Source organism: Pleurodeles waltl, chromosome 3_1, assembly GCF_031143425.1.
Source record: "Pleurodeles waltl isolate 20211129_DDA chromosome 3_1, aPleWal1.hap1.20221129, whole genome shotgun sequence".
NCBI classification, from domain to species: domain Eukaryota; kingdom Metazoa; phylum Chordata; class Amphibia; order Caudata; family Salamandridae; genus Pleurodeles; species Pleurodeles waltl.
Window position 1 is genome coordinate 179634417 of NC_090440.1, and position 24991 is coordinate 179659407.

The 24991-nt window shown below is 46.2% G+C and overlaps 1 protein-coding gene across 2 annotated transcripts in view; it reads left to right on the plus strand.

Annotated features, from left to right (window-relative positions):
• Positions 1 to 24991, plus strand: part of NRG4 (neuregulin 4) — a 227521-nt gene that overhangs the window by 146159 nt on the left and 56371 nt on the right. Inside the window, exon 5 of one of the 2 annotated variants that reach the window (XM_069222109.1) lies at positions 1467 to 1903. The exons of the other annotated variant lie outside the window; for it this stretch is intronic. Within the exon in view, the coding sequence (XP_069078210.1) occupies positions 1467 to 1470 (4 nt within the window). The 3' untranslated portion in view covers positions 1471 to 1903. Of the gene's footprint in view, positions 1 to 1466; positions 1904 to 24991 lie in introns of those variants that run through there. 2 annotated transcript variants of the gene reach the window in all.

Sequence of the window (24991 nt, forward strand, 5' to 3'; positions counted from 1 at the left end):
CATCAGCTTTCCCAACACACATCAGAAGCAGCAGGAGACCAAACAGGGGTTTATCAAATTAATGGCTTCCCGCACGTGCTTCGTGCCATTGACTGCAAACATGTCCGGCTTGTGCCACCTGTTGCAACCGACACACACTCCATCAATGTGCAGGCCATTGTTGATCCCCAGGGATTGTTCACCAAAATCATGGCAAAGTGTCCTGGGAGTGTACATGATTCCTTCATCTTCCGCCATAGCACCATCAATAGGCACTTCCAGGATGGACGATATGGCAATGGCCTTCTTGTCGGTTAGTCCAGAAACCTAGTAATTTACACACAGCACAGCAACCCTGTAGGACACACAAAACATACACCGCTGCATTGACACGTGGCCAGGAAGGCACTGAGGTGTGACACTGGTAGTCATGTTTGATATCCTGACCCAATGGGATCCACACCTATGGATAAATGACGGCTGCAAATAACAATAGATGCCACTCTAGAGCCACAAGGGACCAATTTAAAACCACACAGTGACAATGACATGGCCTTAACTGGCAGTACAACTTGGAAGATGAACTATTCGATATCACATAAAGCCGCAGTCAATCCCACACCCTCCAAGCAATATGTCCTGTGTAAGGAGTGTGTAATGTGTGTTGCTGCAGGTCAAACACCATGAGACACATAGCATGATGACGCTGACTCAAATGAAGGTGACATGGAATTATTGAGGCAGTACCAACATTCCACATCACCCTTGGGGTGACATTGCCAGCTAACAATACCGAAGTGGATTGTGCAATGAAAAAATGTTGATGTGATACTAATGCAAAGTCCACACTGCTACACATACTGAATGAGTCAATTCCCCTTATACATAACAGATGTATAGGGAGATGGACCTTCCTACACTAAAACCTTCACCCCCACAACCAAGTTAGCCAGCTCACCTGGAGCAAGTTCAGTAGTGTAGGTGCACAGTTGCACATGAGCCAACTGGGTGAGGGAACAAAAACAGGTTTGCATAGAATTAATCACACATGGGATAATTGTGCATTGTCAATACTGAACACTTCACTGCTGCTAACTTATGAAGATGTGTTGTGCATTGTCACCTAGGCAAATTAAAGGGCCTCACTGTTGCATTTCACCTGCAATTACATATGTCTAATTGCATGGGATGTCCAGGCCATGTAGTGCAACCATGTTACCACCACAGTGGAATCTATTGTGTGTGTGGAAGTATCATGTCACCTCCAGTGAATGCACACGGACATATCTTTCTCACTACATAACGCATGGGAGATACACACTGAACTGCAAGTTTCTAAATATACCAGAGATATCAGGTCAGTTAGCCAAACACCAGTTTTGCTAGTCAAACAACCCAATGCAGAAAGAACCTCACAGAAGCCTAGGATCCCACACAATACTACAAACACATATGAGTCACAGACAACGCAAGATATTCTCTTTCAGGTGATCAGGGTTACAGGATCCTGCCATGCATCATGACCCCCATTTGCCAACCCAAGCACAGCAGCAGAGTGTGCCTATAATGAGGCACATCGTAGGACACGCACCATAGTTGAACGGACTTTTGGCATCCTGAAGTCCAGATTCAGGTGCCTGGACATCACCGGAGGCAGCCTCCTATATTACCCAGAAATGGTCTTCAAGATCAATTTGACCTGTGCCATCCTGCACAACATTTGTGTTAGGAGGAACATTCCCCTATATGAACCTGAACAACAACTGCCTGAAGAGGAAGAGGAGGAGGATGCTGTCCGGGAAAATGAGGGGGAACATCCTAACACAGCTGAAGGAATGCGTCTCAGACAACAGATAGTACCAATTTTTGTCCACTATCACAACTTTTTTAATGTATAGAATTAAACACCTCACTTCATCACTCAGTCATGCTCTGGGTAATTATTTAGATATCACATGATCTCTAAGAATACTAATCAGAGTATTGCCTCATGGAGCATTGCAGAAAGACAAATTTGCATACTTCAGATGCCACATCACATTTGATGGGTATGAATGTACAGAAAACATCACACACAGTTTTTATGAAATACATCCTGCCTATTTCACATTTGAAAGGCAATTACATAGGGCCACAGCTATGAGACACATCCATTTTGCCAGCAGGGTCCATTGCAGCATATGCCACCCAACTAAGACTTCATCAATCATAAGGTAAGAAAGTAAATCATACATGAGGCAGTGGATGTGCAATTGCATTGGTAACAGGAATGTATGTCTAGACCCTTGACAGCAGTAAGTGTGACATCAGCTATCTCTGCAAGGAGCATGTGTGACAAGAAGTGCAACAAACCTGAAAATGGATAGCACAAGTGCCCCAGATATGACAAGCATTGCTCACAAGAAATGCCCTGCGCAGTCCATCTCAGGTAATAAGTCCTGCCACTGCCATGTTTTAAGTCTCTGCCCACCATTTTCTAGGGGGCGCTGTAAATGACTATCTGTACCCTGGGAATCATCACCTACACTCACCCAGACTCCCATTCTGGCTCCTGTGTGCTTCCCTCTTCAGTATGGCATGCCATAGTTCTAATTCATCAGTCTGCATGGACTTCTGGTCCCATAATGCACTGCCTGGTAGTCGGTAAGACCTGTAATCTGCTGTCCATTGCTTCCCATGTGAAAGGTCCGGTTGGCCCCTTATACTGGATTCTCAACTCCAGGACTTGTGAGAGACTGAAGCTGCACACACCTGTGAGCAATCTCATGCAGCCCAGCCATTTGACTCTGCCCTGTCCTTGCTGGTGCCTGGAACTGCTTAGAAGCTGCCATTTCCTGAATCTCCTTGTTGTGCATTGGAGTACAATTCATTTGTGTACCAGAGCCCTTGTGGGATTGTGTAACAGTGCAGAGTACACCAGAAACTGCTCTTTGTTTCCACAGTGTTGTTCCTGCTTGTTCCAGTCAGACTCTGCTCACTGTGTATTTGCCTTGTTCATGTTTGTTCCTGACAGAGCCTGCATCCTGTTAGCCAGACTGGTTCCAGTCTTTGCGTTAACCAGAGACGTTCCCTGTGGCTACATTTGCCTCATAGTTCGTTTCCATGCCCTCCGTTTCCTCTTGGGGTATTGTGTCTGGTAGGTCTACAACCAGTCCTCAAATGTATAGAATAGTTTAATTTGTTTTCTTATCTTATTTTGTTCTGGGACATGTTTTCAAAGGGGCGAATCCAGCCCCCTTCCCTTGTCTGGCTTTGCATGTATTCATTAGTGCCAAACAGTGACAGTGTGCTATGGCTGTATGCCTGGATTTGGTACTGTGCCTCCAGCCCAACAAACAAGGGCGGCTAATGTGTATGTAAGGACAATACATGTTTGTGCCCTGACGGTCCTGACACAGATTCACTTCTGCCGGCATCATTTGATGGGGCTTGCATGGTGACTAGCTGTGAGATTAATCAACACAGAGGCACTGATGTTCCCTGGTGCGGTGGGAATTTTAGAGCCCTACCCTGTGTACAAATGTAGTGATGAAACCTGTCTGCTTTTCTATTACTGATCCATAACGTATTTGACCACACCAAGGTTGCTCTGTCATCAGCCTTCTGAAATTTCTGCTATACCATAGCTGCCCTATCCCCTTGTATGCTGCTACCTGATATTTGGCTTTAGGTCAAATCTGCTTCGAAGGATACTCAGTTAATTCAAGGGTTGGATCCACAGACTCCTGACTAGACCTGCATGTAACTGTTACACCATTGAGGCCAATACGGACACAGGGTACACATGGCCATACTCTTGAACTGGACACTTTTGTGCAATGAACCACTGGAAATATGTGAACACATGCAGCATGGTCTGCAGGTCCACCACAGCCACAGGTAGGTCATTTATATTAGTCAAACTGTGGTGTACAAAACAATGTTATGATTGGATTTGAGACTCTGTGCCACAAACACTGTACCTACCTAGCATGTTCAAATGCCCGACTCATGGGTAGTATACACACAAGTGACCATGAAGTGGTAGCCAACATTTCATGAGAAGTGAGGGTAACATAGCTGTCCTCGACCTTTCCTGTGTATAGTTAGTCATGGGAAATGTATTGTCCCCAATGTCAAGCAAGTACACACAGCATACGAGGCAACAGATATTACAAACACATATCATGACTGATGTACCTCATTGATTGGCATCTGATGGTTCTACCCATTTGTAACACATTCATACATGAACATTACACCACATGTTTTGCACGCCGTTCCCACAGAGGCACACAAATAATTTTAACAGACAATTCACACTCAAAACACACAGGCCATGATTCATTTTTTAGTAGCGTAGCCTTGATGTCCTCTATTGATGCAACAGCTTCGCAAACTTGAAATATCCAATTCAATTTCCAAAGTTTGTGCTGCTGTTGCGTCAGTTAAGAGAGCTAATCCTGCACAACAACATGAGTATTATGGGCCGAAGTAGTATGGTCTGCCACATGTGCCCAAACACTAGAACACACACTGCAGATCATACCATCCTATCTTTATCTAGTTATAGGCTGCATGCATGTTAAAATTAGAAATATGATACAAACACAGATTAAGACAGAATTTTTGATGCAAATTCGTCAAAAATGACGCATATGCATAAAAAAATGACGGATATGCGTTAAAAATTGATGCTCACTCATATTATACATCAATTGGTCCCTAGCATTAATTCCACCAGCGCACCCCAGGAATGCGGATATCCATTGAAAATGTATTGATCCATGAATGCGTGGGATTTCAACGAATATGCGTAAAAAAATATTGACACAAACCCGTAAGCATCAAACATTTTCACGCAAGACAAAAAACGGGCCTCAAATGAGACAGAAAGTGATGTAATAGGATATCCTGTTTGCAGAAATGGTACAGTGGGTGTGCTTTCACTTTCACTTTGCAGTCTGTGATTATTCTAGACTGTGTGGCTGTGTTATGGATTGTCTCTCTGTGAATATTGTGATTTTGTCTCCTGTGTGCTCTTTATATTGTCTTTTGGTGTTTGGTAAGTGTCTTTTGTATCCTGTGTAAGTGTATTTGTGTCATTAATTGTATTTAGATTTGTCTTTGTACTGTTGGGAGTCTGTTTGTGGGTAGTATTAGTTGGGGTAGTTTTGGGCTGTCTTTGGGTTAGCTAAGTTTCCTTTTTCTACCTCCTTTCCCTGTTTTTCCCTCTTAACTTTTGATTTATTGTTTTGGTGTGATGTCAGGAAGGCCACGGCTGGGGCGCATGGGTGAGGAGGAGCTAGGGGCATTTGTGTGGCTGGTGTGCCACTTCCTCCCCCTGATGTTGGAGGCTGGGGGCCGTGTGATACAGGGGTATCACACGGAGGCAAGACGGCTGAGGTGGGCAAAGGTGCTGTTCCACCTGAGGCGCATTTTCAACACCCAACGCAATGATCACCAGCTGAAGCATCTCTGGGCTGACCTGGTGGCCCGAGAGCAGGACCTGCTGGACCACCTGGGTGTGGTGATTGGTGGCACGGTTGATGAGTACCAAATTGACTAATCTGTACAGTACAAGGCTCTGGAGTGACAGTAGCAGATGTTGTGACATGCTGCATGCAATGTTTGTGGACATGTGGAATGCACATTGAACAAACTGTGCGTGTACCTGGAATGGGATGTATTTCACATGGTAATACATGGAAACAATGTAGTCTACAGTTTTGTGGAACCATGTCCGAACAGTATTCAGGGCCATACGTACCAAGCTCTTCATAACCTTCACTATTATCTTAGGCCCATATTTCTATTTTGTTTGCTCTGCATTTGCATTATATCTGGACGCAAAAGTAGCGCACACTTGCTACATTCAAATATATTTTGCTAATTTGCACGGCTGTTGCGTCAACAAATGAAGCAAATGCGGCACAAAATAAATTACACATCTGGGCCTAAGCTCACTGTTTCTGTGTGTTTACGTCTGGACAACTAATCATTCACATGGCCAAACCCAAATGGGCCATTATGCTACCAGATTGCATTATCACAAAACAGGGTCATCTCGTGGCATTTCAGAGTAGGCGTTAAAATCCTATCATTGAGCAGCAGGGCCCAACTACATTTTTTGCTTGGGCACAATTGCTGGGACTGAGCTAGTGCAGTTACCATCTGTGTCACTTTGATGCCAACCCATTTTCTAAAGTGAAAGGGTCAGCATGGGATCCTTGCTCTTTGTGAATGAATGGCCAGTAACTATTTTTGAGCATGATGTTGTGAATGGGACCACTGACTGCTTCCATGATACTATTTTAGTGAAGAAATAGGTTGTTAAATTACTTTCGGTACACCCCTGCTGAAATATAGCAGCATTTCTACAAATGTAAACTTCTAAATATGAAGGCAGTCACAGACATGGTGGTCTGCTGAGCTCAGCATGCCAGCATTCCTGTGAGTGCCGCCATTCCCGAGGTGTTTTCAAATAGAGACCTACCTCATCATGATTGCAAAAATAGGACATTTGCTACCCCATTTTTCATTAGCGAACAGTGTCTGTTCGGGTGTACTACCTCTGATCACCCATCTTGCTAATTTTAAGTTGAAGAATCTGGCAATGTGTGATTCACAATACCTGATATAGGTACACATGGCCCAGAAAGACACATTTCAGGTGCAATGACTACACCTGTGCCCATGCATTTGTCAATGAAGATCAACTAAGACACTGTCAGCATACATCATTTTGCAGTTTTGAAACAGAAAAGTGGTAAATCCATGTTTAGCGTAACATTGTCATCAATTAAAACACAGGATCCCTGCCATCATGTTGTCATAGGGGGCATATACGGCTTAGGGTACAATGCCAATGTGGCATATGTAACCTACATACAACACTGGCAGACCTATTATGGACCACTGAAAGCACAATAATTCATGAAAGCAAATCAACCCACATGTCCATCACACAGTTACTCATTGTCCCTTGATGCACAAGCCACAATACCTGAGTCACTGGTATTGCAGTGCACTAGGAATGTGGCATTGCATGTGTCTTCCAAGTACAAAAGATGAAATGGAATACCATTTGGAATGTATCATCCACAAAATTAAGGTATCATGTTTGGCGCCACATGATTGTTAGGGCCAGTGCATGTGTGCATATGTGTGTCTATTACTCACTGGAGTGACAGTGTCAATGCATGTTTGCAGTGGTATGTTTGTTGGGGTGTCTACATGCCTGATGTGCAGCTCTGTCATATAAAATTTCACACACAGTGATTTGTTGTTGCAACTTTTGTACAGTGAGCAGACATTGAGCCCATATCACCCTTCCATGTTTTATAGGTGGACCAGCCCCCTACACCATAGGTGAAGTGGCTCGATTCGAGGACCCAGACGTATCCAGTAAGTGTGAAAATGGTTGTCCTGTTTTGTGTTTGCAGCTGTTGTGTGATTGACTCCTATGTGTTGGACTCATTGCAAGATATGATGAGCTGGCACATGATCTGATATGTGACTTGACAAGAGGTTGACATAGTGTTCCATGGAAGAGTTAGACATTCACTGCCAGAGAGTCATAAATTGGGAGTTGAGTACTGCGCAATAGGCATGGGCAGGTGAGCAAGGTGATTTGTATCCACATGTATGCCAAAAATTGATTTGGAGGTGGCCAGTGTCATAATGTAGTCAGCAAGTCATACCCTAATTCACACAAAACAGTGATGCATCAGTTTTACACACAAACGTGCGCAACCCCGTTAAGTAATGAACATGTAGGACTGTATGGGTGACTGTCCCACAGCATCTAGATCCACATGTTGTACTCCATTTACGTGGCACTTGAGTGATATGTCATAGACTTGCTTGCATCAATGTGGTTGATTTAGGAAATGTGTCAGTGAGATCTGATGTGGATGATTGTCCACAAATAGAAACATGAATGTAGATGTGATTGTCCAATGGTTGGCTCAATCCTAGTTGGCAGGCCTCCTTATCTGTGATACACTGACTAAAACCATGTACAGCTGGACAAAGCTTTGTGGTTGTCCTTGATGTTTGAAAATATGTATAGCATGCCCATTCCCCCTGAGGCACAGGGTTAGGGGGAGAAAATATATGTAGCTAGGTGTGCTGGTCACAGGGTAGATGCAAGACATGTAATTCAAGCATTCATGTGTGCCAAACTACAATGCCCCCTTATGATTACCAACTGCATACCATCCCGCCAGTTCCATATACAAATCACAGGTCTTGTGTGCTTTGAATTTGATCCAGAAGATAGGGATTAGTTGGCCTATCACATGTTGAGTACTTGCAGCCTTTGTTATGTGACCAATAGCACTACATATATGCACAGATCAGTTAATTAAGTACACATCTTGTTGTGCATTGCTGTGCTGTTAGATAGTTGATGGGTAGGCTGCGTTGGCATGTCATTCCTCAGGGACATTCTATCATCTGTACTGTGATTTGGACTGCATGTGCTATTTGTGAGGAAGTGTTAGATTATCATCTGTATATGTATCACACAATGATGTCACTAATGTTTGCCTGTCTCTATTTTTGCAGCTGCCCACATGAATGCACAGGAAATCTGTGAATTTCAGCGGCGGGCAGTGCGGTACAGACACATCCTCGATGTGGAGGCTGGGTACCGTATGATGGCTAGGCGGTATCGTCACGAGCGAGCCACAGGGGCATGTAGGGCTTTTAGCCAAGGGGGGCCAGCATTGGCCACAACAGTCGCCACAACACCAACTCCAAGCACAGTGGACACTGGGATGACAGCCACTCCAGCTGATCCCTCGACCTCATCAGCACAAGGCCCAACAGCAGCACCATCTGCACCACCACCTCCAACCACGGCACCAGCACCTGCAACATCAAGTGCTACTCAGACCACCACAGCTGGAGTAATGGACATGGCAGCTTTCCGCAACCTCCAACGTGACATGCAACGTATGTTGCGGCGTATGGACAGTCTACAGCAGGAGGTGGCCCGCAACAGCAAGAGACTGCGATCGATAAAAAAAAATACTGAGGAGGGCAAATCATTAAGTTGATTGTTCCTCACCCCTAATTCCATCCCCTCCCTCCTCTTTCCTCATACTGTTTTTTAGTGGGTTTAGAGGGCTTCGTGATAGGTTAGAGCAGGCTGTTAGTTAAGTCAGGATAAGTGGGTTGGGGGGTGACGGGGAGTTATATTATTACATGCTGGTTTGTGGGTGAGGGGGTGTGGGTTGATGTTGGGGTTTATGTGTATTTAAAAAATATATATATATAAAAATATTAAAAAATATATATATTTGTTTAGGATTAGTTAGTATGTGTTTAGGTTAGTATATCTTGTCCTACACGTGTCCCGTCATATAAGGGGGATGGGGGTAGATGTTTAGACACATGTGGTAAGTAAGTTTAGCTTAGAGTAGTTAGGGCCAGTTGTGGTAATGTATAGTTAGGATAGGTTAGTTTAGTTTAGGTATTTGACATAGTTTAAGTTTCATTTCATACATATGTAATAAAGTTTGATGTACTCCTTTACAGTATGTGTCATATGCTTGGGGATCAGGGCCTTTACATGAGTGTACAGTGTCAAATTTGTGCTTGCCTGTGTGTTCCATCCTGTGTCCACATCCGATTCTTGACATGGTTATTCACACTTCCAAATGAGCTGCCACATTGGCAGCTACAACAAAGCTACTTCTCTATGCATCTGCCATCCATTGGACCCACCACTCAAGGTAACTATGGGTCCCAATGTATTGTGAAGGATGGTGGGATTTTAAATCTGTCATCGTTTGAGTCCTGTGTTGGAATCTTGGGCACTGTGGGACGTCTGCCTGCAGCCTGATGTTCATGTGAACTCTGATAAACTGAGTGGTGTCATAATCATATGAAGTTCAGTATACATAAATCACACCTATGATTTATTACATTGTACTCCCAGATGACGTTATTGTCCAAACACTCGTACACATCCATTCCTGCTGGGGTGGGTGTGGGATTAAAGTTTAGAGTCATATGTCACATACATAATGATTGTCTTGTAGGGGATGTGGGCAGCATTGAGTTTCATCTTGTAGCTACTTTGGGCCTGACATATACATTTCTACACAGCATTATACTGTTTGTGATGCTTTAACATCAGAAATAAGCCAAAGGCAGTACAGATGATGATAAAATCCAGACCCTTGTGCATAGATATCAGCCCACATTCTTTCTACACTATTAGATTGACATTCTGTGGCCATTGACATGTTTCATGCATCACAAATCTCCTGCACAGTTGATGTGTCTCATTACACAGAGATAAAGTGGTTGTATAGGTGCTGTTTATGTTAAAGTGCTGTAGTGCAATATTTACATAGTCCAGATTGAAAGTCCATTAGCGCATGTCATTGGACTTGCTGTGATGGAGTGTCATTCAGTGCAGAGGAACATGAATTGCCGATTAGGTCGTGAGAGACAATTGCAATCCATAGTGGTAAGGTAAACAGTGTGTTGGAGAACAGTGCATGTTACCAACTGTAGCAAGACTGGCATGTTATCAAGCACAGGACATAGGAAAATCACTGCCCACGTGGCATGGACTGGTGCTACCCGGTACTCCTATGGCTGAAGGTGATCTGTTCCACGTCTTCATCTTCTGATGTGTGTGTAGTCTCATCTGCCCTTGGTGGTGGTGGGTTTAAGGGGGCAACACACACATCAGTGTTTGAAGAAGTGGACTCTGAATTCCCGGTAGCTGCCAACTGTGGGGCTATTAAGGGCATAACTGCAGCATGGAGGAGCTGCTGGTTATTGAGTATAGCAGCTACATCGCTGTGGTAGGCAGCCAGGTCGGCCCAGAGGGGGTCATGATTGTAGTCATGCATGCAGTGAAATGTTTGAGATGCCAGGTGTTGTGGCAACTCCCTAACTGCTGTGGTGAAGTCCCTCACACGCTGTTGTAGTCCTTGCAGGAGGGATTGTTGGACTTGCATGGCTGCTGACTGTTCTGCGGATGTCATCATGCACAAGCACATCCCCTCAAGGCTGGCTGCCTTATTTTGCATCCCCACCTCCTTGGCAAGCTCCCGCTGTACTCCCACTAATCTCCTCTCAAAGATGGTCCCAGTGTCATCAGAGTACTCAGATGTGTGTGAGCTGGCATGTTGTACTATTGGAGTCGTGGGTGGGTCCTCTCTGATGGCTGCTACATCTGTGCTCCTTCTTGCGACTGAAGGTAAGGTCTGGAGGGTTCCCAGGTCATCTTGGAGGGTTTCCTGGCTAATGGTAGTCAGCTCGTCATCCATGTCATCAGGGTAGTCCAGGGCAGGCATATCCACAGGAGAGCCATTGTCCTCTGCATTGAGATATTGTACAATTACTGTGTCTGTGTTGTGCCAGTTGTAATGTGATATCACCGACTTCCTATAGGTGGAACATTGTAATCTTGGTTCCTGTTCATTGTTCCTGTCATTAATATTGGCATTCTCACAGGCCTAGGCCCCACCTGCATGTCACATGTAGTGTGGTCAGTTTGGGGAATTGTCTGCGTCACATCCTCTAGGTGTAGGTTCTGTCCAAATTGTGTCTTGCCACCTTCTTGTCCTACTCACCCCTCCCTCTACTTCCATTAGCATGGTGGTGCCTTGCAATGCCTGTGGGGGTTCTGATGCCGCTTGAACCACACATAACAATATGGGACTGACCCAGTCTATGATGTTTCACATACACCTATACGTTGCTGTAACCTAGTACATACCATGTATTGCATTGGCTTGACACGATACAGGTGTCAGCATTGGTAGTGTGTCATGTTGATGTTCGCCAATGTGTGCTACATTGGATTGCACTGATAGGCCTGGCAGTGCTCCATTTCCTCTTATGACTGTGCGGGTGTGTTTCATTAGCTAGACACATATGTCCTCCCCCTCAATGCTGTTGTCTTAGCAGTATGACAGTTGAGATGTAGCAAGGAGGCATTGCAGCTATTGTAACACAGGCACAGGGTAGACCCTGGAATGTGCAGCATGGTTTGACAATACTGCTGTGTACTTCATTATGTAAGTAACAATATATGATGTTTATTGCGCCTATAGACATGAGCATTTGACCGGATTTACACTTTGTTAGGAATTGGAGGGGATTGATCACGTCGTCATACTGAACCCTCTATTTTGGTTGTGTTTGTTCCATGGGCACCTAACTGCCATTTCCTACTTGACCAGCACACACAGCACAGGTGGTAGTGGCAACTGTTGTCAATGGAAAATGCTGCTTGAGGTAATGGCCTGAGACTGGGCATTGTCCCCTAGTTTACGTACTGACAATACCAGCTGTCCTGTGACAGCAGCCCAGTTTTACGTTCTACCCTACCCTCCTGGACTGGCTTTGTCTTTCCAGCAGCCTTGGCATGGCGGAGTACCCCCATGCAAAGGTTGTTGGTGTTGTGTTGTGCTGTGCCCATGGATTCCCCTGCACAGCCCATGGACCCGTGCCATGCCCCTTTGCCCTTTCCACTGCCTGATTTCCATGGCTGACATGCATTGTGTAGTAGATATGTATCCCCCTGCTTGCAGTTAACATTTAGGCATTTTTGTCCCCCATGCCTATGTATTGTTTCCTGGTAGTCTGCGCTGTCCTGTCCTGCGATTCCTGTGACGATCTCCTCTGGGATGATGGCTGCCACCATCTCCTCCATCTCTTCCAGAGCCTCCTGCGGTGCTGGACTCCCACCTCCAGTCTGCAGTGCTGCCTTCCTGTTCCTTGCCATTTTTTCCTTCGCCCTGCGCTTGCAGTCATGCCAGCATTTCTTGCACTCCCTGACAGTTCTCCGTACCTCTGCCACACTGTTTATCTTGTCGACAATGTGTTGCCAAATTGCCTCTCTCCTCCCAATTGGCAATTTTGAGGTGATGAAAAGTTGATGCTGGTGCTTCGTCACCTCTCTGACCAGTATTTCATGCTCCTCTGCACTGAAACACACTTCCTTTTCTTCTTGTCTCTCCCCTGGGTCTTGTCTGTGTCCTCCTGGCTGGTTCCTGGTAGATTGGGGTCTCCCTGGGGGCTCTCCTGGGATCCATTTTGGGGCTCCTTAGCACAGTTTGCTGCATATGCGCCGCTTTTCTGACGCTAATGCGGTGGAAAATGGCGCATATCTGGTTTGCGACCTCACAAACCGGATTAGAGTCATTTCCCCCGCATTAACGTCATTTTGCTTTACAATGCGGTGCAATGGTTAGAGTAATGGTTTGCGCAGTTTTGCGTCAAAAAGTATAAATATGGGCCTAAATATTTATATCCCTAAATTTTATTTTGTTTAATACCATTTTTATGTATTATTTGTGTGTCTTAATGGATTTGTTCTACATCAAATATAATTGAATAAAATTGATTCAGGAATTGTGACTAATAATAAGCCACACTCAGGGGATAATACATATTTTGACTTGTGTTTAGATAAAATTAACCAGTAGCAATAAAGCATTACTGTAGGGGACTAATATTGAAGGCCTAGGCACGTCCATGGCTTAAAGGCATCTGTTCCTCATTCTCAAGTTAGTTATATCCATCTTATACATAGTTTGTGTATTGGTAATTAACAGGCTTAATATTGAACTCCTGAGAGGTCATGGGTAGGACAGCAAAAAATAGAAGATCCGAAAATAAATACAAGTGCAACGGAGGAAGATACAAAAGGCTTTAATAGAGAAGAGAAAAAACATAGGAGATCTGGTTTCAGACTTGACTCATTCAAGACCTAGGCACACAAACAGCAACATAAACAAAAATGGTAACGCAGCTAAAGAAGATTGCACTTTGTAAGGCAACGTTTAACATTGAAGTTTGCTTTTTACATTCTTCTGAAATCAGAAAAAAGTTATTTCGCCCTTAATTTGCAGAGCTCATCCTAGAGTATGCACAACTTTCTGTGACGGAGGCAGTAGCAATCTAATGCTTGTAGACTTTGGACTATAGTGGCAGCTATTACCTTGAACTAACACTGGGCAGAGTGTGGTGGCTGTGGGTCCTAACTTTTGGCAGCGGTGACCAGGAACTCTTGCATGACATATGTTGGTGCTTGTTTTCCAAATCATCGCCTATGCCAAACGGCAACTATCTGCAGTCTCTCATAACACTTTCTCTCTCTCTCTCTGCTGAAGGGAGTTAGGCCTACCACCCTTCATCAACTATGACGAAATATACTTTTGCAGTGGGCCTGGGCCATGCAGCCTAACAGGTGGCTCTATAAGCCAATGTGGACATGCCTATGGCAAGGGTAAATGGTTTGTAACAAATACATTGTTGCTTCCTTTTTGCCACTGAAAGTTGTAGTTATTTGTTTATAAATGTGCAAACTTTTTTGCACTGAACTGCATGGCTAGACGAATTCTGGCATAGAATGCCACTGTTTATAATGATTACAATCTTCTACTCTGTTTGACTCTCTTTACAAGAGGCACCAATGAGGCCATACAAAGGCTGTCTATGTTGTAGAGCATAGACAGAGATGGTTGTACTGATGTGCCTTAGTAGCTCCTCTTATTTTGCACCCTCTTAAATCGCGTTAAGACTTGCCCGCTCGCACTGGACTCTTTTTCGCCTTCCAATAAAATAAGTCCTTGTGCTTAAAAAGTACCACATTCTAGTGATTACTTTTTAGTTATCTTTGAGTTGACACACCATTGATGTGGTTGCTGTTGGAATGGGAAAAATTTCCGTAAAGTGTACATGCATTTATCACTGTGTTATCACCACAAGCACTGAACATTTATTTTAGTCAATATATTTAGATTAAGTATCTTGCTTTGCAAAGGTATTACGCTCCCATAGTTTTTTACAATTCATGTGGCTTGAACAATAAGGGTTAGTTGTTTATTAATTTACCTTCTAAAGTGTATATTAAGGTAATCACGGTTATCAATATATATTTGTTGTAAATATGGGGTTATCCTTTGCTGTAGCCCTATGCTGCTGTTGTTGGCCTGGGTGGCAAATATGTGCAAGTCCATTCAATGGACGCAACACACCCTGAGAGCTTATCAGTTAAGCCTTCTACTACTAACCATATTTGTGCAGCACCTAATGCTCAAGGGTCTATATAAGGGTCACATAATATGTACAACTGTGAAACATGTTCATAAAGATGAGCTTTAGAGCAATGACCTGTGCAATTGCAAAACTACCAAAATCTAATTTCATAATAAAATCTTCAATCTTAAATACAACTACATTCAAAGAAATATCAAAATGCACTGCTTCAACGTCTGGCAGAATTCACAAAGTTGTATGATAAAGAAAATGAAAACATATGCAGAGTCTAATGCATGAAGGCAATGTAACTCCTGGGAAAAGTGGGACCCACTAGAAGTTAGGATGAAGAAATACTGATAGGAAGTTTCAAATAGTGGGTCCACACAAGAGGTTTCCTGATTTCAGGTTTTAGCTTTATATGCACGACATATGTCTACAAGTGCTTTGTTTTTACATGAGAACCTCTTGATAAATGTAATGCTTATGCCAATTAACTATTGTTTTTCTGTAAATAAAGGCTTTGGTGAATAGTCAATATATGGATAAATTTCTTCTCGTCCTATATTTTATTAGCAGAAGCATAAGAATAGACATTTAAACAAAAAGAGAACTTGGATAAACACCTAATGCTGGCAATGCTCTATCAAAATGAGGCCTGTGAAGCAAGGCCTGGATCACAGTCTATGATGAGACAAATGGGTTAAAGTCTTAAATTCTTATCAATACATGAAGCTATATTTGGGCAGTTTGATCATGCTTTGAAGTCTTTGGGTTGAGTAGAGCTTCTCATCGAGTAAACTTACTAAGGCTTTAGCTGACAACACAGGTGCAGGAGCAATGTGTTTGGTGACTATGATAGTTAGACAAGGTTGAACCTGTAAAAATGATGTTTGAGTACAAGTAGAAGACAGTATGTCTTTGCTGAATTGAATTTAAGATAGGGAAGTGAGTTAGATATCAATAAAAGGTCAGTTCACTGGATGTCTCGGTGACACTGTTCTTATGGCTCTGCATATCATCAATATCTCATCAGCATACCAACTGTTTTCCCACAAGTATACATTAACAATCATGAGCTATAGGATGAGGCATTTCTGGGTTCACTGTGAGACACAGTGCTGGTTTAATCAGATAATGGTTGCTGTGCCATTTATGAGCATTGTGGCTGCTACTGCACCTTCCTTGGGTTCTTCCTGCCTCTATTGCTTTGCAATACTTTGATGTTGTTGAATAGTATACTTTCACCTTATGTATTCCTGACTCTTCGATACAACATACACTTTGCAGTGCTGTGAATGTATTTTGAAACTATGGTTGTTGCTGATTAAGTTGCAAGTGTCAGAGAAAATATCTTCTGCACTGATGACACACATGTACATGTGCTGTGTCTTTATTTTATGATAGGTGGTGTTTATATTCATGTGGGTCGTCAGAATTTGGTGACACTGAGTTTTTTTCTCACTACTCAAGGAAACCCAATTATACCCTGGAAATGTTTGAAGTTTACTTTCTGACTGCTAGAGAGTATGATCCTCATACAGAAGCATGGAGGTTGTTCTACAGTACAGTCTTGTAGCATAGGGGCATTTCGGAGCTAAGTTTATTTTGATGCTTGAACTTTAAAGATTAGATTCAAGGTTCCAAGGAACGCAAGAAAGTTTGGACTGTTTTGCCTCTTTTTTGTAATTGCACATCGTTCATATCCATTCAAGCTAAAAAAAATGATTGCCTACTATTGCTATGTTCAAGTAATTATTTTGTTTAAGCATTTTGCGTTGCAAATATCTGTTGATTAACGTCCTACAAACTCTTACCTAACTCAGCTTGCTGCTGCCTACTCATTTCACACTTTTAAGCCTGGTATGATGGTGCAGCTTTCAGCCAGAACTGCTTTCACTACCCTGCTATACAAACAGGGAGAGTAAATATCTCTCACTTCATACTGTTGGCAGTTTGGTGCACCTTTCTGCATAATAGGAAGTACTTCTATTGCAATGCATGAGAGACATTTATTTCAGCATATAACAAGAAATATTTGGTTAACGCGGCAGCCATCCTGAAAAGAAGACTGCCCTCTTCTGAGGCAACAGGTTCTTCCTTATAAGCAGATGCTTATTCAAAGTATAATCTAAAAAATAAGTACGTACAGATCTATATTATGTGGTTTTTTTTTTTTTTTTAAATCATCATTTTGGTGTTAAAAAGGGATACTTTGAAATTATTTTCCTTAAAAATAACACCTATCAACTGTTAGCCCACATTAGCATAATTCTGTTTATGACCTAAGTCATTACGTTAGCAGCTGCCCCTTTATTCCTTGGGGTTGGGCTGGCTGGAATATTTGAATTGTGAGCGCGTCCATCTTCTACGCCACTGGTAGTATATGCCATTGTGATCCTTCAGTGTTGCTTATCGTGTGTACCACGATAGTTCTTCTTCTTTGCCACTGGTTGTATTTGTCATTGTTCTCCTGCTTTAGTGTTGCTTTGTGTGCTATAAAGGTCCTTCTTCTACATTGCTAGCTATGTGGTGATGATGTCCTTCCTTGTCACTTGTTTGATTATATCTGCCTTTATGGACATTCTGCACTGTCACTTCTTGTATGTGCTGATATGATTCTTCTTCTGTGCTGCTGGTCCTTTCTGCCATTAGCCTTTTTTCTGCGTCGCTGGTTATGTGTGCCATTGTAGTCCTTCATACAATTAGAATTGTTACAGAAACAGTGATTACGTACTGCTGATATACGTACATGGCAGTTATTTGCATAGCCATTACAATAAATTGCAGCTCCTATTTGTTTTAATTTCAGACACCTAGCAAGACTCTGTGATACTGCAGACTTGTGCTGCTCACACTTGGGACACCAAGCCTAGGCAAAGCCAATTGATTCGGCTTTACTGTACTATTGTGTGCATATAGCATTTGTGCATGCATGACTTTGAAGTAAAGCAATTAAAGCATAGCTGGCAGGTTTTTGTGTGGATTATGTATGACATTTTCATGGTTTCAGTGTACTTATGAGTTCCATTCAACAACGTAATGTGTGGCACTTAAAGAGAGTTTGATGTTAGTAAAACCAAGCAATGAAGTCCATGGGAGTGGATAAATAGCAGAAACGAAATGGTTTTGAGTAACAAGAAACAGTAAAAAGATTTTGAAACTACTGCAAAGCCTCTGAAATTTTGTCAGCAATCTCCTGCCCCTTTGTAAGTTGATTGTATTGTAAAACAAATTGTGTAACCATGATATGAAAAAATACAGGGCTTTCAGAAGCAGTACTCTATTAACGTTGTGTGGACATATGCAAGCACACGCAGTTAACTACAAAAATTACTTACTGGGTGAGAGATAATTACTTGCATCATAAAATAAGGAATATACTATTAAAGTCTATGGCCCTCATTACAATCCTGGCGCTCGGTGTTAAAGCAGCGGTAATTCCGCCAACGGCCCGGCGAAAAAAAAAATGGAATCACGACCATGGTGGAAACTGCCAACACAGACAGCCACTTTAACACTCCGACCGCCACTGCGGTAGAAACAAACACCGTGGCGGTAACCGCCAACAGACAGGCGGAAGACAATGTACCACCCACACTATTACAAGAGGCCTATCCGCCACCTTTTCCGAGGCGGTAACAACGCGATCAAAAGCATGGCGGAAACAGTACACAGAAGGGAAACCACTCACCTCTCGACACCCAACGAGGAACCAGGACGCCATGAAGCCTGAACTACACGTCCTGCCCAACTGGTCTTCCTCCTTCTGTTTCAGGAGCAGGAAAGATGCCACCGACGACCACGGTGAGTACTGCACCTACAACTCAGGGGATGGGTGAGGGAAAAGAGTGACACACACACGCAACACGCAATACCCCCACCCACAACACCATACACACAAACACATGCAGCAACATTACATATACACCCCCTAACCCCCTGGAATAACGCAAGGACAAAATTAAATGATTGTAACGATTGTAATCAATAAAAATCAGATGGTGCAAGTTCAAAAATCAATATATACAATATGTACACCAACTACACAAGTCCAGATATTAATCAAACATCGTCCGTGGATCAGTGTCACAAAATGCATGGGCAAAGCCCACACAAGATACCTGACTCGAAACGGAGAAAACACTGCAGGGGCATCAGATCGAAATGAAACAGGCACCTCAGGGGGAGGGGTGGGGCACTTAGCCGGATCAACGCACGACGCCACTGCTCCACGAGGGGGCTCCATGCCCACTGCTGTATCCTGGGGAGTGCAAAGCCACAGTCTCACAAGTCTCTCCAGTGGGTGGTTTGCCCATTGCTCTATCCTGGGGAATGCAAAGCCACAGTCTCACAAGTTTTTCCAGTGGGTGGTTTGCCCACTGCTCTATCCTGGGGAGTGCAAAGCCACAGTCTCACAAGTCTCTCCAGTAGGTGGTTTGCCCACTGCTCTATCCTGTGGAGTGCAAAGCCACAGTCTCACAAGTCTATCCAGTGGGTGGTTTGCCCACTGCACTATCCTGGGGAGTTCAAAGCCACAGTTTCAAAAGTGGATAACAATCTCCACTGGTTCTGGAGGGGGCTTGGTGCCCAGAGTGCTTCATCCTGCCATGGACTGAGGTTGTAGATGTGATTCTCCACTGGTCCTGGAGGGGGCTTGGTGCCCAGAGTGCTTCATCCTGCCAAGGACTGTGTGAGTGGATGTGATTCTCCACTGGTTCTGGAGGGGGCTTGGTGCCCAGAGTGCTTCATCCTGCCAAGGACTGAGGTCGTGGATGTGATTCCCCACTGGTTCTGGAGGGGGCTTGGTGCCCAGAGTGCTTCATCCTGCCAAGGACTAAGGTCGTGGATGTGATTCTCCACTGGTTTTGGAGGGGGCTTGGTGCCCAGAGTGCTTCACATGATACACCATGGAGGCATAGACACACCCCACCCTGCTGCGGCTTCGCCTGCCATCTGCAGGTGCACACAGGGCTGAGAGTCATGCCTCATGGAAGCTGGGCAGGGTCCAGGACGTCTCCTGCAGCCTCGGACGGCTGCCCACTTGGGATGATGGCCATGTCAGTTGTGGTGGCACTGTCTGAGCACGTCGCAGAGCTGGTGGCGATGCTTGCGGCGGTGTCTGTGGCGGAGGTGCTGGCGGTGGTGCATGTGTCTGAACCTGTTGAGGGACACAGCAGGACGTCTCCTGCAGCCTCGGACGGCTGCCCACTGGGGATGATGCTGGGGACTGTTGCTGAGGCAGCAGACGTGCAGGTGGCCGTGCTGGTGGCGGTGCAGGTGGCGGTGTCCACCGCCGTACAGGTTGGTGTAGTGGTTGACAGAAGGGGTGACTCTAGTACCTCAGTCGGAGCCACCGAGCCCTGTCCTGACCTGCTCTTCGGCTTGTGTCCCTTCCCCACCTTTGATGTTGCCGCTGGTGTCTTGCCACTGTCCCATTTTGGTTTGGAGGAGCCCTTGCTTGCTGGTAGGTGCGGCTTCTCTCTCCGGGATGTGGGCACCTTCTTCACCTTGACAGGTGGTGGAATGGCCTGCTCCTTGGCCTCGCTAGGTGGCACACTGGCAGCCCTGATGGGTGGCGCACTAGATGAGACCGGAGTTGATGGCACCACTGTGCTTGTGGATTTGGTGGCTGAGGTCCTGGGCTGGGACCTGGAAAGCCTCGCCCTAGGGGAAGGACGGGGGAGGTGTAGGGAAGAGGTCAGTGTTAGCCAGGAAAAGTTTCTTAGACACACTGGGACGGGAAGATGGAGGGGGCTTGGGAGTGGAGGAAGAGGTAGTGGTTGTTGGAGGTGTACGTTTGCTGAATTTGGGTGAAGGTGCATGGGCCGGAAGCTGTTCTGAGGTGGATGGCTGTTGGGTGGGTGTGTGCCTGCGTTTGTGTACTTTGGGAGGAGGGCTCACAGACACACTGGGAGAGGACACTGGGGATGTGTGAATGGTAGTAGGGGTGGTGATTGCACGTGAGCGGTGTGTAGTGATGGGCGTGCTGGTGATGGAGGTAGTGGCTGAGGATGTAGTGCATGCAGGTGTGAGTGGAGACAAGACAGGGAGGGGGAGGAGGACATCGAGGAGGGGGGCACGGTGGAGGCAGTGGATGTTGCTGTGTCTGCATGGGGATGGTGCTTGTGTGAGTGCCGGTGGGATGTGTGGTGCTTATGTTTGCCATGTCCACTCTTGTGTGTTGATGAGTGTGCATGCTTGTCTGATGGTGTGCTTGGGATAGACTGAGGTACAGGGGATTGGGTCTGGGTGGAGGAAGTTGGAGGGGGGAGGCTGAACACAGGGACAATGGCTGCCATCAGTGCTGAGGCCAGAGCCTGAAATGCTCTCTGTTGCGCCGCCTGGCCAGAATGAATGCCCTCCAGGTATGCATTTGTTTATTGCAAATGCCTCTCAACACCCTGGATGGCATTCAAAATGGTAGATTGCCCAACAGTGAGGGATCTCAGGAGGTCAATAGCCTCCTCACTGAGGGCAGCAGGGCTCTCTGGGGCAGAGCATGAGGTGCCTGGGGCGAAGGAGATGCCCACCCTTCTGGGTGAGCGGGCACAGGACACACACTGAGGGTCTGCTGGGAGGGCGGTACTGGTAGGTGGGGTGGCGGCTGTACCTGTTGATGCGGTGGGCACAGAGGTGCCTGCCACCGCAAGGGAGCTCCCATCAGAGGAGGAGTCGCTGTCGCTAGTGTATGCTCCTGTCTCCGTCCTGGAACTCCCCTCGCCCTCCGTCCCACTGGTGCCTTCAGACTCCGTTACTTCACCCTCCATGGCCATGTGGGGTGCAGCTCCCTCCTGCTCCGGTGCCTCCGCTCCTCCGCCAGATGATGCTAATGCACGCAAGAACAGGGTAACAAAACAAAAAGGGGGGAGACAAAAGATTCACATGGTCAGTGCATGCAACACCACTACCGTTGGCGGACACAACACACAGGGAGCAGCCCTATGCACTAAGCCATGCACTAACAGTTCTTAGGAAATTCACATGCCCATGGGGGACGATGCCTAAGCCCATTTGCTGCACACCAGGAACCCACAGGAGCCTGACTAGGTGTATATGGCTATTACCACTATTGGGGTTGGAGTGCCACAGAGGCTGCCTAACAAGGGACCTACCCTACCAAGTTCACCCTGGCCTAGGGGAACCCACAGCCCACTTCCCCCAGCCAGAAACCTCGTAAAGCGCGCAAAGTCAGCTGAATGAGACTGTACTCACCCCCTTGTGGCTGCTGTGATGCCCTCAAGCGCCCATCCAACTCCGGATAGGCCACCGGCAGGATCCAGTACATCAGGGGGGTCATGGTGCGATGGGCACCTCTTCCACGTTGGGAGGCCAGCACCAGCTGGGCCTCCACCATCTTCTTGCTCCAGCGGCCCAGGTCCTCCCATCTTTTCCGGTAGTGGGTGCTCCGTCTATGGTAGACCTCAAGGGTCCGGACGTCCTTGGCGATGGCACGCCAAATACCCTTCTTCTGGTGGGCGCTGACCTAGAGGAAAAGTGAAGTTAGAATGGATGTTACGATCCCGTACAGTTCTTCTCACGCGTTGCCTAAACACCTCCCACCCTGGCCCGGACATACATACACACACACTATCCTCACATGCTGGCCTGTCCCCCTCCCCACCCTCTTCCATCCACGACACTCCATACAATCAAGTGCCATCCACCATGCTCACAGTGTACTCACCTCTTTGTCTGGAGGACCGTACAGTTGCGTGTACTGGGGGAAGACCCCATCCACTAGTTTCTCCAACTCCTCCGAAGTGAAGGAAGGGGCCCTTTCCCCAGACACTGTAGCCATCGTTGCTTCCAGACACAGGTCACAGCAGCACTTGCAGTGTAGGTCCTCTCCTGTTGAAGGTCAGGTATCAAGTGAGGGAACAGTTAGAAAATGGCGGTCACGTCCGCGGCGGTGCATACCGTCACCGCCGGCGTACATCGTCATTGGCTCCTGGAACCCATAGGGCCCAATGTTAACCAATGCTGAATTATGCTGCGGTCTTCAACCGCCTACCGCGACGGTGTACAACGTCAGCGCAGTTACCTCATTTCCCCTTGTCCCACCTTTCAAGTCAGGCAGCTGCCATTTCAGGGGGCCACATGGCAGGCAAAAAAACGGTGTCACACCTATTAGGCCAGGAATACGGACAGACAAAAGCACATGGCGAATTTGTAACGTTTTTGCAAAAAAAACATTGTGATACCTAAGTGTTGTATGACCCTCTGCTTGATCGTGCAACATTCCAGGAACTGTGTGCCCAGTTGGAGCCAGACCTGATTTCAGCTGTCCGCCATCCTGTAGGGAATCCCCCCTCTAGTGCAGGTTCTGTCTGTACTCCATTTCCTGGCCATCGGGTCTTTTCAAAGGCACATGGCGAACTAGGAGTATTATAGAGCGCACCTTCGGCCTCCTGAAGGACAGATTCCGGTGCCTCCCTCCTACAGGGGGATCCTTATACTACTCACTGACGAAGGTGTGCCAGATCATCGTGGCCTGCTGTATATTGCACAACCTGGCTTTGCGACGCCAGGTGCCTTTTCTGCAGGAGGATGGGCCTGATGTTGCTCTTGGGGCAGCAGTGGAGTCTGTGGATAGTGAAGAAGAGAAGGCAGAAGAAGAAGATGTAGACAACCGAAACAACTTCATCATGCAATACTTCCAGTGAGACACAGGTAAGAAGATGGAACCGCTTCTCACATCTTATACTATTGCAGGAGCTAGCATAAATCTGCCTTTTTCACTCTGTGTATGGACCCTGACTTGTCACTTTGGCTTTCCATTTCGCAGATGTGGCTCCCAATTTGTGCCCTCTGCTATGTTTACTTCTGGCCTACAGCTGTGTAGCCTTGGTATGTGAACAAGTACATTGACATTGCTATATTCCAGAGATTTTGCAATTACACATTTGTGAAAGCACAGACTGACTCCAGATTGTTTTGTGAATCAAGGGTGTTTATTTCTGTGCAAATAAGTGGAGGTGTGTGTGAAATGGGCTGGGGTGATAGTGGAGGAATGTCCATGGCAGAGTCCAGTCTATTTGTATCACAGGTGCATTGTCCAATGGGGCATAGGAAGTGGAACAATGGCAGTTTAAGGTGGACAGGATGACAAAGTAGGACAGAGGGGTGACATTCAGGAGGGTCTTATTTCCTGGTGGGGGTCTTGGCAATGTTCTCTGTCTTGAGCCTGGATCTCAGGGAATGTTTGCGAGCTGGTTCTCCTTCTGCAGGGGGTGGGGTGCTGGTGGCCTGTTGTTCCTGTGGTGGTGCCTCATGTCCACTAGCGCTGGCGGAGGTGGAGGGCTGTTCATCGTCCAGGCTAGTGTCAGGGGCCCAATTGTGTGCCACTGTGTCCCTCATGGTGTTGACAAGGTCTCCCAGCACCCCTGCAATGGTGATCAGGGTGGTGTTCATGGACTTCAAGTCCTCCCTGATCCCAAGGTAGCCGCTGGGTCTCCTGAAACTTGGCCAGTACCGTGCCCATGGTCTCCTGGGAATGGTGGTATGCTCCCATGATGTTGGAGAGTGCCTCGTGGAGAGTGGGTTCCTTGGGCCTGTCCTCCCCCTGTCGCACTGCAGTCCTCCCAGCTTCCCTGTTATCCTGTGCCTCTGGCCCCTGAACATTTTACCCACTGCCACTGACCCCAGGTCCCTGATTGCCTTGGGTTGGTGGGTTTGCCTGGGTTCCCTGTAGTGGTGGACACACTGCTGATTGACATGTCCTGGGGAAGGAGGGATGGACCCGCTGGGTGGGTGCTGTGGTGGTGTTTCCTGAGGGGGTAGGCTCTGTGGTGGTTTGTGAGTGTGTCGGGGGAACCGACTGTCCCGAGGTCCCTGATGGGCCGGGCTGGTCATCTTGCTCCAGGCGTGAAGAGCTGCTGTCATCACTGTGGGCCTGGGGGGACTGGATATGTCTGGCACCTCCTGTCCGGTGACGTTGGGTATGGGTCCTGTTGGGGTGTAAATGCATAATTATTGTATCTGTGTGTGCCATCTTGTGCATTGGGTGCAGTAC